Raw genomic sequence first — 17616 nt, forward strand, 5'->3', positions numbered from 1 at the left:
CCCGTTTCAGTTCGTCTCGTTCGTATCGTTCCTTCTCCGAGACTCGACTCCTATTGCTTAAGAAACATTCCTTCCAGTTAACTAGTTACGAAAAATGAAATCAATAGCCTAATTTATATAAAAATTAAATGGTTACATATCGACCAGTAGCCTAACGAAGTTGGAGTAGCCTAGCCACATAAAGAATTGTAATACACTGACTGCGTTTACATGGACATTAATACTCCGATATTAATCAGAATAAGGTCTTAATCAGAATATGACGCTGCCATGTAAACACCATTCTCCGATTGCCTTAATTAGATTATGGTCATATTCGGAATAAGCATAATCTGAATAAGGTATGTGGAGTATTCCAATCATATTCTGATTATTGAGGCACATTCTAGACATGTAGCCTATACACCTTAATCGCATAACGTCCTTTCAGAATATTCGCAGGATTTTGCGACAAGCCGACAACTGAGTCACATTATGGCAACATACTGACTTCAGAGCTGCCAACTCTCACGGTTTCACCGTGTGACACACGCTTTTGCCTGTTTACACACGCACACACGCCACACATCTAAATTCTCACGGCAAAAAAAAAAAGCAGAGACACGTTCGTTCCTTTCCAAACTCCCCGACGGTAGAGTGAGACAGCGGGAGAAACCTCAAGACCCCCCCATCAACAATCCCGATCTCCCGCAATCCAACACTCCCCCCTGTCAACAATCCCGATCGCCCGCAATCCAACACTCCCCCCCCCGTCAACAATCCCGATCGCCCGCAATCCAATACTCCCCCCCCCCCCCCCCCGTCAACAATCCCGATCGCCCGCAATCCAATACTCCCCCCCCCCCCCCCCCCCCCCCCTCAACAATCCGGATCGCCCGCAATCCAACACTCCCCCCCCCCCCGTCAACAATCCGGATCGCCCGCAATCCAACACTCCCCCCCCCCCCCCGTCAACAATCCCGATCGCCCGCAATCCAACACTCCTCTCCCCTCCCCCTGTCAACATTTACACCCGCGGACCCTGCTATAAAGGTATGCATTACAAGATTCTACAGAATCTCACTCCAGCCAAAACCTAAAAGTTGGCAGCCCTGTGACTTACAACGCGTGTTGTTTACTCGTGACACACTCGTCTCACATTTGTTATGTTGTACGCGAGCAGATACCGTTTACGTTTCGCGAGCAGATAACGTTTAAAGTTCATATTTTCAAAGTTGTTCGTGAGCATAATAATCAATAAGAAAACTGAAATTATAGTATAGGGTAGAGCGTTGCTATGGAAATGTAACCCTTATTCTTGGTCTGGTAGCGTCCTCCGGTCACTTCAGGATCGTGGGAACATTCGGGTTACAAATAAATAAGTCAATGCAGTTGTTCTCAGTGTTTGTGAGAAACACTGCTTAATCAGTCTATGCTGGGCTACATGTAAACGGGGAATATGAACAGAGTATTCTTTTAATAACTCATGTAAACACCTTAATCGCAATATTACCATAATCAGAATAAGGTCCATAATCGGGTTAAGGTTGTCCATGTAAACACAGTATTGTTAACTGTCATGCATAGCTAAACAAGCAAATTAAAATTAAATACCAACGCAACTGAAATGTTTAGGCTATATTCGTTTTTGACCATGATACCATAATGCACCCGTTCTTTGTCTTTTGATCTTTTGAATAACTATTAATAACAATAAATGGTGGATCGCAATGATCGCAAGCAGAGGAACGTGAGAGTTATTGAGTGCACGCGTCCAGCATTTGAACCAGTCTACAAATCCTTCGGCGACTTTAAGTGATAAAAAGTCACTACAGTGCCTAAAAACCACCAACGTCATCCAAAAAGGAAAAACCTCGGACACGATAAGTTAACAGAGCCGTGCACTGAGCCCTCTCGGAGGCCGGGCCGAAACAACATTTGTTTCACTATGACTCCTTTCAGCTGCACACCCCTCTTGCAAAAAAAATAATCCGTCCGAGATCCGAGATCCGTCCACAGCATGGACCTATAGGTCCACAGCGAGGAAGGGACTTCAGCGATCATGAATGATGGTGTTACTGTTGATACGCTTGATATCCACTAGATGGTGGTGCTGATCATTTATTTTGCCACAAAGCGTCATACCATAGATAGTAGTAAGCATCACGCTCACAGGTAGTTTGGATACAACTAATACCAGAGCCCTATTAGAGAGTTGCGTTAACGAAGGTCGAAATGCTCGACGGTCACGTGGTTTATGTATGTGTTATGAAATAATGTTTGTTTGTATTTTTCATTGGTGGTCAGCTCCCAGAAACAACTGCATCCAGCCTACCACAAAGTTGGGCTGGGCGCGAGGATTAACCAGAGAAGGCAAGAAGCAAGAGCATAGGTTTGGTTATGGCAAGGGGACCTACAAGAGACGTAGAGAGAGAGAGAGTTGTGTCTTTGGAGGGTCAAAACGCTTGATGCTGATGTAGCTTCACAAGTTCTTGCTGCTAATTTGTCTCTCTTGTCTTTGGAGCTGGCGGCCCTTGATCCCTAGTTCACAGCTGGGAGTAAATAGTGGATTCAAGTACGCTGGAGCATTGCCTGATGGAGTGAACGGAAGTCAGTCAGTCTCTCTCTCTCTCTCTCTCTCTCTCTCTCTCTCTCTCTCTCTCTCTCTCTCACACCCACTCTCCCTAACAAAAAAAAAAGCATTTCTTGTGAAATTCTCTTTATTCCCGTATGATGTGGATGGCCTCATATCATCTCATTGCTTATGTTGTGTGGAAGACATTAGGATTAATAGATAAGACAAGGGGGAGATTAAGACGTGTGACTAATACGGGTTGCCTTCAGGCACTTACAAAGTTCCAAACATTCAACATGCTGCAACAAAACCACTAAAAACCACGAAGGTTGGAACCGTTTCAACTTGGGGTAATAGAGCATCAACAGCCAAATAAAACAAGAGGGAGGGATAAGTCTCTCACCTCTGTCTATTTGAACAGCTCCTCTGTTAGTGCGTGTTCATTCTTCTGTGAGGTCTGCACAACAGCTATAGCCATGAAGTCTGCACTGCTGATCATTCTGCTCTTCAGCTCGTATATGTTCATAAGTACGGCACAAGGTAGGCTATATGCAATACTAATGTAATCTCTCTCAACCCTTTGTCCTATGTGCTTGTCTTGGAAGGATGAGAAATATTGACACAATTGTACGCTTAAGCCTAAAGGTTTACATGAAAAGATGATTTCTGAAATACAGATAAGTCAATTCATACAAGCATTTTTGTGTGACATCTCTTATAGAGTGAAGCAAACTGACTAAACCATTCCAGGTGTTCTGCCAATCTTTATGAAAGCCACACACAGTTGTTTCATGAGGTTTTTGTCAATGGATACTTGTAGAGGGTTTTTTCACTGGCAATAAATTACATTGAGAGTGTTATTAGTAAGGGAATGGAGAGAGCAATATAGCATTCTTCATGATATATTGTCTAAATATAGTTGAGCCAATATGTGAGTCAATGCATTTATCTGTGAATCTAATTAATGTTGCCATAATCAGAAGGTGTTCTTTTTGTATTTTTGATCAGTACAACAGCAGCAGCATATATAGTATATATATATATATATATATATATATATATATATATATATATATATATAGTCTTCTTCTGATTGTTTTTTATTTGTTTTGAGCATTTCTTTTTCTTTTTCAAATATAAAAATGTCTGACTCTTTGGAACGAAAGTTACAGCTGCCTCTTGCTCAACTGCAACTTCAACTGACTGCCTTGACTAATAAACCAAAAAGTCCCAAGCATGTAAAAACAGATGTCTTGTAGCCTACTTGGTGCAAGTGTGTCTGTTTTAAAGGGTCTGACCGAGCGCTTTGCAATGTTATCTCCCTCTAGGCTCCTTCGGTAACTGCTGTCTGGGTCACGTTTCCACCATTAGAAAACAAGCGAAGAGAAACGTCCAGAGCTACAGGCGGCAGGAAAGCGATGGCGATTGCAACATCGAGGCTGTCGTGTGAGTTTTCCCTCTCTCTCTTCACCTTTGGCTGCCTGCCCTTCCTCTCGTTATTGGCTTTGTTGTTTCAACTCTGTTGAACAACAAAATCCTCTGGCGTCGAAAGATGAAGTGAAGTGGCCTTTGATTTAATGAAACTCAGACATGTGTGCATGCTTGCTTACATGTTTGTAGATGTGGAACATGAGTTTTTTTTTCATTAAACTTGCAGATTTTTCATGAAGAAGAAGCAATCGCACAAGAAACAGAGAATGGTCTGCACAAATCCAGAAGACCAATGGGTTCAGGATCTGATTAGAGACCTTGATAGAAATCAGGCCACTTAGGTAATCCACACACACACACACACACACACACACACACACACACACACACACACACACACACACACACACACACAATATAGTAATATCCGTTTTGTTATGTCCATATAGAAAACAGAAGGAGAGAGAAGATAAACGTTGGAGGAAGAAGATATTGGGACCAAGGAGACCTCTGGGTCGTGTACCTTTAACCCTGTGTTCTGTTTTTGTGTATATATATATTCAATAGAATATAATGGGTAAATGTACTCTAACATAAATACACATTATTACATTACTGGAACTAAATCTATAATCTAAGAGATGTATGAGCCACTGTTTGGCAGCTTGTCATGTCACCTCTCTCATCATGAGAGAGAGAGAGAGACAAAGAGAAAAAGAGAGTGAAAGACATAAAGAGAGTTAAAGAAGCAGAGACAAAGAGAGAGGGGGGGAGTGAAAGAGAAAGAAAAAGACAGGATTGGAGAAAGTGGGGGTGGGGGAAATATGCAAATCCATATGAATTGTCCAAGATGAAAAGTAATGTTTCATATTTTTTTGCACAATCATGTATACATGTCTATATCAAATAAAAAAATAATGCACCAATATGAGCAAATGTGATGAGTATTAATGACGCTTATAGGGAGGACATGTGTTAGCACTGTCTCTGTGAAAATGAACAAGTGGAGCACTAAACAAATACCATGAAACTTACAAAGCCTTCTCATTGGATAGCTTTTAATATTTTTTTTAATGTAGATGAAATAGATATCCTGGAAGAAAAACTAAGCCTGAGCTCTTAACTGAATCCCTTTGTTCGGAATATTATGTTTTTTCTACATGTTTGGCATGGTTTTGTCTACACCCTGACACTTGTCCTCCCACATGCTTAGATATGTGAGATTGTAGCTTAGAGGACCCATCTCATGAAGTTCAATCTTGCATCTCTCATCATCTCTAACCTTTGTGTTCTAACCTTTGTGTTACCCTTTTTGAGTGCGTACGAGTAGGCCTACGTACGAGGATCACAAATGTTTTTGCGAATATGTTAATGTTAATGATAAAACAGCTAATAACAACATTCAAGTGGAAAAGGGTTCTCACTGTACACGACTCATTGTTTTAAATCTGTATATCCCGCTTATAAGTGACCTTCTCCGCTTTGACTTACAACGAAACCAAGCAGAGGAACAGGCTGAATGTACAGCCTGGTAACAGCTGGAGCCACACTGCCCCAGGAACTATCAAAGCTTACGCAAGACAAACCAGCTCAAGGATCTCATTAACTCAAGTTACTGAGTAAAGGAGTTGAAACTGCAGGGTGAGTCGGAAAATTATTCTTTCACTCAAAATGAGTGTAAATAAGTGTAATCAGTAGTTTAGATACTAAAAGTTGATTATCAGGTCATAGAACACATTTAGGAGAATAATCAATACCCATGATTCAGGGACAGCTCAAGGGGTAGGCTACATGAGACACAGGTTTGGAACCAGCGCTCTGGTGGGCGAGAGCCTGAGAGTCGGGAGGCAGCCATGCACTCCGACATAGGCTGCCGGAAATGAAGAAATGGGAAATCCAAACAATACATATTCCTTGGCAAACCAAATAGGACAAGATGTTCCCTGTGAGATGATATCAGCTCTTCAGCAAAGATACCAGTAGTAGTAATAGTTAGACCATGGGTAAAAACAAGGTCCAAAGTATGGGACTTACTTTGCATAGGATCTGCCAAGATGGTGTGTGAAGTGTTGAGGACTCAGTGATATTGAGAAATTCAGAAACACTATCGGAAGAATCATCGTCAACATGAATATTAAAATCAACAGCAAGGATGACTCTATTCAACTTATTAACAGATGACAAAAAAATACTAACATCTTTCATTGAGCAAGGCGGGTTATCAACTAAAACACGATACAATTGAAGTGAGAGAATCAAATGATTCAGAGCTCACATTGTAGGAATAAAAATGTTTCTTGCAAGTCCTCCACCGCCAGTCTTGATGGACTGATATCAGGCCAGCCCGACAGGCAATGTTCCTTGACAAGAATATTAATTTCAATGTTTTACTGAGATTTCCAGTAGGCTAAGTCAGTTATAACTAGCATTTTAAATATTAGCATAAAAATAATAGTTTCTCTAATATATTGGACTGTTTGAAAAGGAAGTTGACCATTTAAGGCTATGTTTCACAATCACACCCTGCAGACTTGGATTTATTCCAAGAAGAGAATTATCGCTCCTCAGATCTGGTGGGAACCATAAACTTACAACTGACAACTATAAACTTGTCTTTGCCACTGTCCCTTTCCACATCACTTCAAAAATGAATGATGAGTTGTGATAACTGCTGAGTTACGGGAATTGACTTTCTGAATCGTTTTTGATTAAAGCATTCTGCAGCATTCTGAAGTCAATTTGGAAGGTTCTCAAATTAAAGTTCAAATTAACATGTTCCACTTGTTTCTCTAGCCGTTTATCTTTTCATCTTTTGCACCTGCTTATTTTGAGAGCTCAAAGCGCTCATAAAAATGCTTTTTATTGTGAATAAAAGCAATCCAATCATAAAGTCCTTTTGAATTAATATGAATAAAGATATGTGATTTATTCTTGGGCCATCCAAGTGATCATCCTGGGTCTTCAACACACTTTAGGTCCAACACTTTCCCAGATTACATTTGCTTGTGTTCAGGGTCACATTTTCTTTGGTATTAAAGAGTTAAAGAGTGGTTGCAACTTTTGAACCCTGCATACAAATAAATGAATACATGGACAAAACAAAGACCTTAAATGGCATGGGGAAGGAGAAGAGAGGTGATCTTTGGGAAGTTGAGCCTTCCTCAGCATATTTTTTTAATTCATTTTAAGATCATTGCTTATACAAGCCCTAACTCAATCCGAAACTTAAAATTTGGCACCAAAGCTCTGCAAAACCTGTTTACAATTATACCACAACATCTAGTAAGAGCTGGAGCTGTGACATAAGGGCTCTGTGATCCAGAACATTAATCCTGTGGATTGCATTAGGCCAAAGAGACACTTCTGGAATGTTGCTCAACTTTTTAGGAAACACAAAGACCGCAAGACGATTGGGCAAGAGGAGGTCTAACAAACTAATAATGAAAGTGTTACAAATAAGGCCAGGACTTTTATTGACTTCTCTCCATAGATTGTCGATTAATTATTTTGTTATGATAACACACAGGTATAGGCGCTCAGATGGCAAAAGCACAAATCCAACATATTTACATGAAACGTTTTTAGTGTTACTGACCAAACAGACAGAATAAAGAGCTATTTCAAACTTAATATAACAATAGATATTGCTTAAAACTGCTTCAATACACTGTAAGGGTCCTTGCTAACACAGTGTGATCTTATGCCCCCTGGTGGCTGGATCTCAAGGTCAGTCTAGGCTACTACACCGGCGGGTGCGGGTCGGTTCGGTATGCAAAGGTGCCGCACGGTTCGTGTTTCCACCGCCAAAAGTGGGCGTGGTCCGGACTGAGCCGTGATCAGCCGTACTCATCTTGCAGTACTCCTCTGTTGTATGGCAGGCAGAGTGTGCCACAATTCATTTAAAGACGTTCTAACCAATTTTACGCTGTATTGAACGCCATTCGACAAACCGTACGCCGTATTGAACGCCGTTCCGACAAACTGTACGCCGTATTGAACGCCGTTAATTGACGGCGAATTATGGCACACTCGGCTTGCCATATCGACACGGCCACCTCTCTGCCGGAGTCCATGTTGAAGCCTATCGGTAAGATTGGCTAGGATAGTAGCTACTGTGAGCTCTTTGCTCTCTTGGTAATACTTTACAGTGACTTAAATAATTGCTAAATATGCACATTAAGGTTTTAAGAGAGTGGGATCAACCTATTCGGTGATTAAATCATTTGTTTAATGTAATTTGTTAATTAAGGCATTGTTGCAGTTGGCTTGACTGAGACGTAATTTGTGTAATTTTCAGGCGAGGACCCTCACTCCCAGGAAGTGCCTCAATAGTCCTTCCCAGAGGACGAAGACATGGGGTCAAGCCGCTGTATGACCCCAACTCGCAGGGGCGTAGCTATGGGCAGTGCTTCCGGTGCAAGGTACCGGGGCCCACGAGGCCCCCGGGGGCCCTAGAGAAAAAAGGAGAGTGAAACCACTTTCAAGCCTGAAGTTTTCCAGGCTATCCAACCCTCGGAAGTGAATAGTGCCACTGATGATGCCCTGTATGAGCATGCACAGCTCCTTGCTGACCACTACAACAGGGACATAAGCCCATGTTTCCCGAGCCAACTCCATGCCTTCAGAGCATGTTTTAAGACTGAATTTGAAATAAAACATTGTGTCCATTGGCTATGTTTGCTTTTGATTAGGCCATCGTTGTGCTGCAGCTGAATGGATTGTTTGCGTAGGCTAGTGTGTCAGTGATGCAAATAGTCACTGTCCGTGGTTCTAATAATGATTGTGTGTGCGTCCTTTACCCTCTCTGCTAGGATTTGAATGTGTTGTGTGATGTAGGGATGCTAAGTCACTGTCCATGGTTCTAATAATTAATAGTTGTGTGGCTGTAGGCCTAGGCCCTATGGGGAGTGGATGCATGTTTATCGTGCACGGGGGATGGGTGGGGCACTGGGCCCACCATCCGCCAGCATCCGCCAGCTACGCCACTGCCAATGTTCAACGCCAGTATGCCACCATCAAGGACATCAACACCAGTCCCAGCGGAGCCTGCTGCCCTCAACTGCAACACCACCAACCCCACCTATCCACGGCCTTTTGCCCTTGGTAAGTCCTAACAATCATGTTGCTACACATAATTGTTGTTTACCAAATTACGTTGTTCCACTGCTTTCTATGATGAAAGTTGAGCTACATTTAACCACACCTACATTGCCACATTTGAGTAATAGGAATTACAGTGAAATTATGCATTGTGTGTACCTGCATATCAGTACAAGGAGAAATTGATGGGTAAAAACAATTGGTCTGACGTCCGCTATTCCTTTTGTTCCTGTTGTACATTACAGCCAAAAGAGTGAATGAGGAGCGGCTGGAGCGTATCTTCCAGGTCGCTCGAGAGGATGCCCAAAAGGATGCCATGGAGACTAGACGGCATGAGGATGTTCTAGCAAGGCAGCAGATGGAGCACGTTGCAGCAGCCTTCCTCCAAACCTTCAGCCAGATGGTGCAGGTGTTTGGTGGACACCGTGACCCTGTGCCGTGATCCAGCCATTCAGCCTGAGCCTCTGAACTTTTTTTCTTTGTAAAGACAGCTTTTTGTTTTTTAAATACTTAATAATTATTCCTGTATTTTTTACTGTTTTTATTGTTTTTATTGGTTTATACATTTTCCATATATACATTTGGTTGTCACCATGAAGTTGAGTTACACACTCCTACCCTGAATTGTTTTTATAAACTCAAGTTTAGTTTGGGATAGGTAAAATTTCACCCATGGGGAAAGTGGACATGGCATTGCTTAACTTTAAATAGGGGAAACCAGTATTAAGATGCCTGTGTAGGGTCAGTAACAGGGTTAGGGTTAGTAAATGGATTAGGGTAGATTACGCACACACAAAATTGCAATTCAGACATTTTTATTATAAAAATATATTTACAACATAAAACATGAGCTAATACCAATCCCATAACTAATTAGAAAATGTTTGTTTTATGATTCCCCTAAAGTACACACAGGCTTTGCTATTTTTCTTTAGTACACAATATTTTTATTTTTATTTTCTGAAATATACTTATGCTTATTGTGCAAATGATAAGCTTAAATATTAGCTACAATTTCAAAAAAAAAATTACAAGACACAATTCACATAATGCACACAGTAATTGCAAACAGGTTTTACGTTAATAAATATGAGGACCTATTTCAATAAAGGCATTGCCGGATTTTGTGTTGAAGACTTCTTTGCTCATTGACTGTTGCTGCTCCTGGTTCTACAATGTTCTGGCTAACTCAAGTCTACCATCTGATGTTGCAATAAAAAATACAACAAACAGCAAATACAAATGCAACTACATATTGTGGCTAGTTCTTTACCTGCAGTTTATTTCCATATTTATTTTTGAAATATAGGAATGCATCAGTTAAAGAACATTCATTGGATGAATGTGATGAATTAAAACTCCAAAAATCTATTTCCGATGAGAGTCAAACTCCATCTCATCATTTTGTTGCAAATACCAAAAAAAAAAATTTTTTTACTGGAAACCGACAGTAGACTGAGGTAGAAATCCGTTCACGCTTACACCCCATCATCATTACCAAACACACCTGAAGCGTCAAGCTCACATGCAAAGCCTGTGAATTCAGTTTGCTCTCGGTGCAGGAGTGCCCTGCCGGAGGCAAGTCCCTCCTATGGCCACAGGGGGGCAGCTCACAGCACGACACACACAGGAGTGGGCTTCTGAGCGCCGTACTCCCCGTGGCGTTGCGCCGTGACCAAGTTCAAGGCCTCCAGCGACCGGCGCTTCTGCACCTGGTGCAGCAGGATCCGGTAGGTCCCCGTCAGCGGACTCCGGGCGTCCGCGCACGGGTTGTTCCGGAGGTGCACGGCGCAGATGCCCAGATCCGACAGGAGGCCTTTCACCTCCTGCTCCACCGCGCCCAGGACCGGCGAGACCTGGGCGAAGTGGGCTGGCGCCAGGGGAAGGCTGGCGTACTCCCGCGGGTTCTCGATGCCGCCCAGCCAGTGGCTGGCCATCACAGCGGCGAGCGAGGTGCGGTCGGTGGCGACAGGCCGCAGCAGGCCCTTGATGATCTGCTGACACGGCTCGGGGACGTAGGGGGGGATGGTGTAGGAGCCCGCCAGGATGCTGCGCTTCAGCTTGCCCATGCTGGCCCCCAGGAAGGGCATGGTGGCCGTCACCATGAAGAAGAGCAGGATGCCCAGGGCCCAGGTGTCCGAGTAGCGGCCCTCGTAGCCGCGGTCCCGAAAGAGCTCGGGGGCGGCGTAAGGGGGGGAGCCGCAGAAGGTGGTGAGGACCTGGTTGGGGTCGCTCTGCACGCTGAAGCCAAAGTCGCCCACTTTGATGCAGTAGCTGGTGGTGTAGTAGATGTTGTCCGCCTTGAGGTCTCGGTGGACAATGTTATTGTCGTGCTAAAAGGACATTTTATATATATATGAAAATTGAAAAGTCAAAATGTGCTAATTTTCAAAAATCTATATTTAATTGACTTTAACTACAGAACACTGCCGTACAAAGTGCAAATGATTTCTACAAAACAGACTCTGAAAAAGACTTTCCTTTCATTTTTCATCTACATCTACAATACATAACGTATGCCCTGCTCCACTGTGACTTTGAAATGAGACTCACTATGTACTTGACCGCAGATATGACCTGAGCGAAGATCTTCTTGGAGTCCACGTCGGCCAGCTTGCCCCTGGAGGTGAGTCTGGTGTACAGGTCTCCACCGCTGCCGTACTCCATCACCAGGTACAGCTTCCGGCTGGACTCCATCACCTCGTAGAGCCGCACGATGTTGGGGTGGCACAGGGACTCCATGCAGCTGATCTCAGAGGTGAACATGGACTGGCTCTTCTTGGCTAGCCGCGTCTTGTCCAAGACTTTGATGGCTACCCGCTCTTAGGAGAGGAGGAGAGTGGGAGAGAGTCATTGGGATTAAGATAGACCACTAAACAGATCTTCTGGGTATATGGATGGATGGACTAGACTGGGTGGATGGACTGAATTGATTAATAGACGGAAGGATGGGATGGATGGATGAATGGATAAATGGAGGAATTTCTGCAACAAAGAAAAACGCAATCGGTATAAATACAAACCATTTCCCTCACCTTGGGTCAGGGCATGGATGCCCAGTCTGACGTGGGAGAAGTTTCCCTGTCCTATCTCTCCTCGTAGCTCGTAGAAACCCACCCTGCGCTCCAGCAGCAGGTCGTTGCCCATCCGCTCGTTGTGGGTCATGTCATAGACCATCCTCTCGAAGGGAGACTTCATCCCCCTCTCTGCCTCGGTCAGCCGTGGGGAGGCGTCTGCTGGTAAGGCTTTGGCTGCCATCGCAGGGCAGGGCACCATTATCTTCGGATTATTTTCTTGGTCTGCCCGGAGGCCATCTCGCTTTAATTGCAAAAAATGAAGACACACTTAAATAAAATAAATGACAACAAATACGTTTTAAGCACACTGTTGAAAATTTTTCCAAAAAAATAAAAATAAAAATATTTAATATTAAAACAATTTATGATCTGAATTATGCCAGTGTGTAGAGCGCAGGGTATCAGGGTTTATCAATGGGACCCTGGTATTCCCCACTGGTAATCCCAGCATGCACTTCACCTGTACTCCTCTGTATGGTAAGGTATGCCTGCTTTGAACATAACCATAAGCTGTGTGTTTAAGATCTATTGTTGTCTTATGTGTGAATGTGTGTAGGCCTACTGTAGACAATGATATAATAAGGTATTGAACATTGGAAACATGTGAAAAAGGAAATTAGTATGCCTGACTACTTATATTTGAATCTTACGTAGTTACATTTAAACACTACAAATGCATAGTATGCATAATTCTTAGGAAAGACATTCTACTCAGCAAGAGAATCAATTGTTGGATGTGTTCTCAAGAGAATCCTGTGTTAAAAGATCACGCATCCATTTTATCATTTGGACTCACTCAATGCTTGTGTTTGCCTATTAACTAGACACCACCTTAGCAAAATAGCACAGTGTTGACTAGTGAAGGTCGAAAACAATCGACACAATTGAATTGCAATGAGAGTAAACTTTGAGAACATGTCGACACTGACATCCCGTCAACCACTGACATAAATAAGCTTTCCACGCCCACTACTGGTCAGGATTAAAATTACGCTTTTAGTCCGCTTAAGTTGGTTAACTCTGCACGGCAGAAGCTATTTATAACATACTAAGAGGACTAAAAGTTATATAACTGGTAAAGCAGTTGAATATAATGTCTTTTATCCTTTTGTTAGCAGTGCAACGTAATAGAGAGCTTTGAGATAGGCCTACAAATGATCAAATCAACAATGGGGTAAACCGTAATGCACGCAAGCAAAAAAAAAAACGTTCGAACAAAAGGTAACAACAAATGATAAATGTAGGGACTTAATAAATGTAATGTGAAATGCATGTGATTCATTAGATAGTTTAAGCAGATATGCTCAGACTAAATAGTAAATAATTTGCACTATGAAGAGCCATTGATATAGGCCTAGGCTACATCAATTATATATAATATCTATATATAATGTCTATATCATTATCAATTAAACAAATAGGCTTAGCCTATTCATTATCAATTAAACAAATAGGTCTAATGTACGATGTGAATCCTTACAGCAAATTAAGTTGAATAAATAAATACACAAAAATACAGAAATACACAGCAAACATATCAACTCTGCTTGTACAACGTTTTTTTTTTGCAAATAGAAAAATACAGATAATGCTAAATAATGCATATTGGAATAACTTACCAGTGCACTGAAACGATTTGTCTCTCACAGGCTCGTGCTGACTAGAGCAGAGGGATTGAATGAAGACTATGCTCTCCTCAAAGCACCCCTGACAATCCTATTACCACAATGTATTAATATCCATGAGGTTCACTGAGTTCCGACAGAGATACAGAAAAAGCTCAAAAAAAGAATTACCAAAAGCAATCTTAGTCTAATCTTCAGATCAGCAAGATGTAATAAAGGTAGACATTTAGATAAATGTCAAAATATCCATAAGTAGGCTAGTCAATATTATGCTATCGGCATTATTGGAGACAAGTTTCTTCTTGATATATTAAAAATATGAATCCAAATAATGTCATAACATTAGACTGCTAAGTGAAATAAACGACCTTAATAAACATTGGATCCAAATTGTAGTATTTCCTCAACGTTTAGCAACGTATCTGTCTTGAACCCAACTCGGTGGCAGAAGTAGAATTATGTGATTGGCATTGAACTATAGCCAATCGTGAACTTTTGCTTGGTAATTCCACCAATTGCCAGCGAGAAATAGTTGGCGGGAGTTGAGGAGGCGGGTATCTTACGCCCTCGGTCAACGAATCAAAAGCACACATCTAGGTGACCATAATAGCACATGCTAGCACGTCGTGTTGTGATATGTAAGAAGTCTAATATTTTGTAAACAGTTGTTTGTTGAAGATCCAGATGATGGCCACAACGGTGGCAACACCCGTCACGCCAACAGAATCCGACCCAGGCCGGAGCGTCAGTGAAGAAGAAAGCCGAGGGAACGAGGCAGAGGAGGAAAGCCAACAAACGGGGCCCGTGGCAAGTGTTCCGCACAGCCGTGTCTCCAAACTCCCCCTGGCCCGCATCAAGGCGCTGATGAAGGCAGACCCCGATGTGTCACTCGCAAGTCAAGAGTCTGTATTCATAATCGCGAAGGCCACGGTAGGTTACCAATAATAATCCATATGAATAGTAAGAATGCGGCATGCTTATGGATTTGGTTTTAAATTTAAATTTAGCTTAGATGAAGGGTTGATGACAGTAACATTATGCATATGCGGGCCAGTTACATCAGCGACCGCAGTGCTGTCATTTGCCACAGCGCAGGTCTGCACGACTTTAAAGATAAAGTGTACAAGTGACTGTTGTATTCACAAAAAAAGCTGACTGTGTGCGCTTCTGGTCTTGACCCACAGGAATTGTTTGTTGAGATGATTGCCAAGGATTCCCTCGTGTATGCCCAACAAGGAAAGAGGAAAACTTTGCAGAGGAAAGATTTGGGTAAGTGTTTGGAGAAGATCTTCCCGGTGTTGTCCTGTATAAAAGAAAAGGGCATTCCCTTTCCCCATGGGAAAGCCTTCTATGTTGACGTGGGATGCGGTCGGGTAGTCAAAATAATTTCATCCTGATGTCCTTCCCTTGACCTTGATGGAAAATGTCATGAGTTCAAGGAAAGGTGTGAAGGAGAATTCATAAGGATTTAGGAAAAGAGAATCCGACTGCACTTAAACTAGGCTAAAGGGCTGATTATGGTCCCACGTTCACGCAGCGCAAGGGGGTTACGGACCCCTTGCGTCCACTGCAAGGGCCTGACCTGCACCCCCCAAAGATTGTAACCTTCCGTTGAGGCGACGCAGCCGCAAGGGCTGTGATTGGTCCGCTCACTAAAACCCGACGCAGAACCATAAAGATTCACGACAGCGTTGACGCGTCTGCGTGGTCATTGCGTTGCGTGAACATGGAACCTTAATCAGCCCTTAAGGGGGCGGCTTGGCTCAGGAGGTAGCGAGGGTTGACAACTGAAAGGTTGCTAGTTCGATCCCCGGCTCCTCTTAGCTGTTTGTTGAGGTGTCCCTGAGCAAGACACCTAACCCTCACATGCTCCTGGCGAGCTGGCTGTCTCCCTACTCCGCCGTCAGTGTGTGAATGTGTGTATGAATGGTTGTAAGTCAGCGTCTGCTAAATGCCCTAGATGTAAATGTACATCTAGGGCACCATCACAACGCAACGGTGGATTTCATGGGCGTGGATCTGCCGTGATGAAACTACAACGTCCCAAAGAAGGACGGCTAAAAGCACATTGCCCCGTGCCTCCTAACAGTACGGTTTCACGCAGGCTTTATAAACGTGGACAATAGTGATGGGTCGTTTGTGAACGAATCAGTTCGAATGAACGACTCTTTAACAAGAACGAACCAACCTGATTCCCCGTTTCAGTTCTCTCTCGTTCGTTCTCCAAGACTCGACTCCCAGCTCCACCCACTAGTCGTTGAGTCGCTGACGCTGACTCGCGAGTCGCTGTTCGTTCACTGACTGTGTTTAGCGGTGAGGACTGAGACGTCACGAGAGCCAGCCGGGCAACAGCATCCAGATTCCGAACATGAAGCGCTCCTCAGCTGAAAGGAACTTAAGTTAATGTTGTGTTGATTGATGACCGTTTGCTCCATTGCACGATCGCGATTCGTTTGAGAATGAGAACGAGGGAGGAGAACCGTGCATTCCATGATTCACTGCTACCGGAAACGCGACTGAACGAACGAATGAACGAACGATTCTGAACTTGACGCTAACTGCGAACTGACCGACGCGAACTGAACGAATCATGAAATCCACCACTAGTGGACAACACTGTGAAGAATTACACTTTATTACTACAGTTAGAATGAAATTAAAAAAGGAATGTAGGCTACCAGTAACAAAGGGAAACTAAATAGATGTCACGTTGATAATGTTTCTCACGCTCGCACTCCTCCACTTATATTCATGAAGTATGAAAATAATTGTCGGTCACGTTGATCGCTTGATTCCGTGAATTTCCATTGGGTGCGTCATTTTTTAATGTTCCTGCCACAAAGAATCATGGGAAAGCATTATCTCCTTTCCTTTCGTAAAGGACGGTCCAGTGTACCCTATGTTGAAGGAGATGAGAAAGGAAGCATTACGAATACCTTCCAGCTCTTATCATGGCTGACTCTTGAATACATCCGGGTCATTTCAGTCAGGAACCTTCCTACACAAAACACACTGGGACCGCAGCCCTGGCCCGTTTTAATTATTCTCCTTTGTATCTATCCTACAGACAATGCGATAGAGGCCATTGACGAGTTTGCTTTCCTTGAAGGTAAGTTTACAATGCTTTTTCTTTTTTTTTTTTAAATATCAAGTATTTGTTGTTGTGTAGTCATAATTTAGTTGGCTCATTCAGGAGGAAATCATATTTTACATTACGCTGTGAAATTGTTTTGGTCAGTGTACAAAGCAATTTGTGTGAGGGGAAATATGGATTTGCTTTTCCTTGTTTAGGTCAAGGCAGTTTCTCCACCCTTTTTGCTTTCCACCTGATAATGAAATTAGGTTGATTTTACGGTTGGGGTTAGGGTTAGTAATATGTTTGTCAGTAGTTATTAGTTTTAGCAAACCTCTTCACCTAGTTTTAGGGTTTTCTTTTTGGGTGATTGAGTAAATGATGGCTATTGATGTGTAGAATTCTTCTTGTAACATTTTTGTGACTTGTCTTTCTTGAAGGTACATTGGACTGATGGTTTGGTCTAAACCACACGTATACCAGACATTTTCCACTTGAAAGCTGCTGGTCATTTTTTCTAAACCTCATTTGTCAATGCCATTGTGCCATCAATTGTTTTCCTCATTAAACAAAACCTTTGCTGTGCTTAGTGATGTATTATACATTGTCATCTGTGTTTATGTTGTTGTAAATAGGTATATTGTAAAATAGCCCCTATAAAACATGAGTAACTTTTTTGCCAGTTTTGATTATTTGTATTGTGAAGTAACGATTCAACTATTTTAATAAATTTGTCATGTTTTCTATTGCCTTTTT

At 42.6% G+C, this 17616-nt stretch overlaps 2 protein-coding genes across 2 annotated transcripts; one reads left to right on the forward strand and one right to left on the reverse strand.

Moving 5' to 3' along the window:
• Positions 1-10695: 10695 nt before the first annotated feature.
• LOC311353606 (serine/threonine-protein kinase NIM1) lies at positions 10696-12343 on the reverse strand (the record flags this gene model as incomplete). The annotated part of the gene is made up of 3 exons (XM_084473517.1): positions 10696-11418; positions 11639-11907; positions 12121-12343. The coding sequence occupies 3 exons, from the start codon at positions 12341-12343 to the stop codon at positions 10696-10698; spliced, it is 1215 nt and encodes a 404-aa protein (XP_084329643.1).
• A 2060-nt stretch (positions 12344-14403) lies between these two features.
• pole4 (polymerase (DNA-directed), epsilon 4, accessory subunit) lies at positions 14404-17557 on the forward strand. Its single transcript, XM_084472500.1, has 4 exons — positions 14404-14717; positions 14972-15056; positions 16855-16896; positions 17301-17557. The coding sequence occupies exons 1-4, from the start codon at positions 14472-14474 to the stop codon at positions 17312-17314; spliced, it is 387 nt and encodes a 128-aa protein (XP_084328626.1). The 5' UTR covers positions 14404-14471; the 3' UTR covers positions 17315-17557.
• Positions 17558-17616: the final 59 nt, after the last annotated feature.

The sequence above is a fragment of the Micromesistius poutassou genome (assembly GCF_964030765.1).
Source record: "Micromesistius poutassou genome assembly, chromosome: 9".
Taxonomy (NCBI): Eukaryota; Metazoa; Chordata; class Actinopteri; order Gadiformes; family Gadidae; genus Micromesistius; species Micromesistius poutassou.

Coding starts and splice junctions, on each gene's coding strand:
- pole4 (XM_084472500.1), top strand. CDS start 14,472: ATGATGGCCACAACGGTGGCAACACCCGTCACGCCAACAGAATCCGAC. Junction 14,718..14,971: donor TCATAATCGCGAAGGCCACG/GTAGGTTACCAA, acceptor CTTGACCCACAG/GAATTGTTTGTTGAGATGAT. Junction 15,057..16,854: donor TTTGCAGAGGAAAGATTTGG/GTAAGTGTTTGG, acceptor TCTATCCTACAG/ACAATGCGATAGAGGCCATT.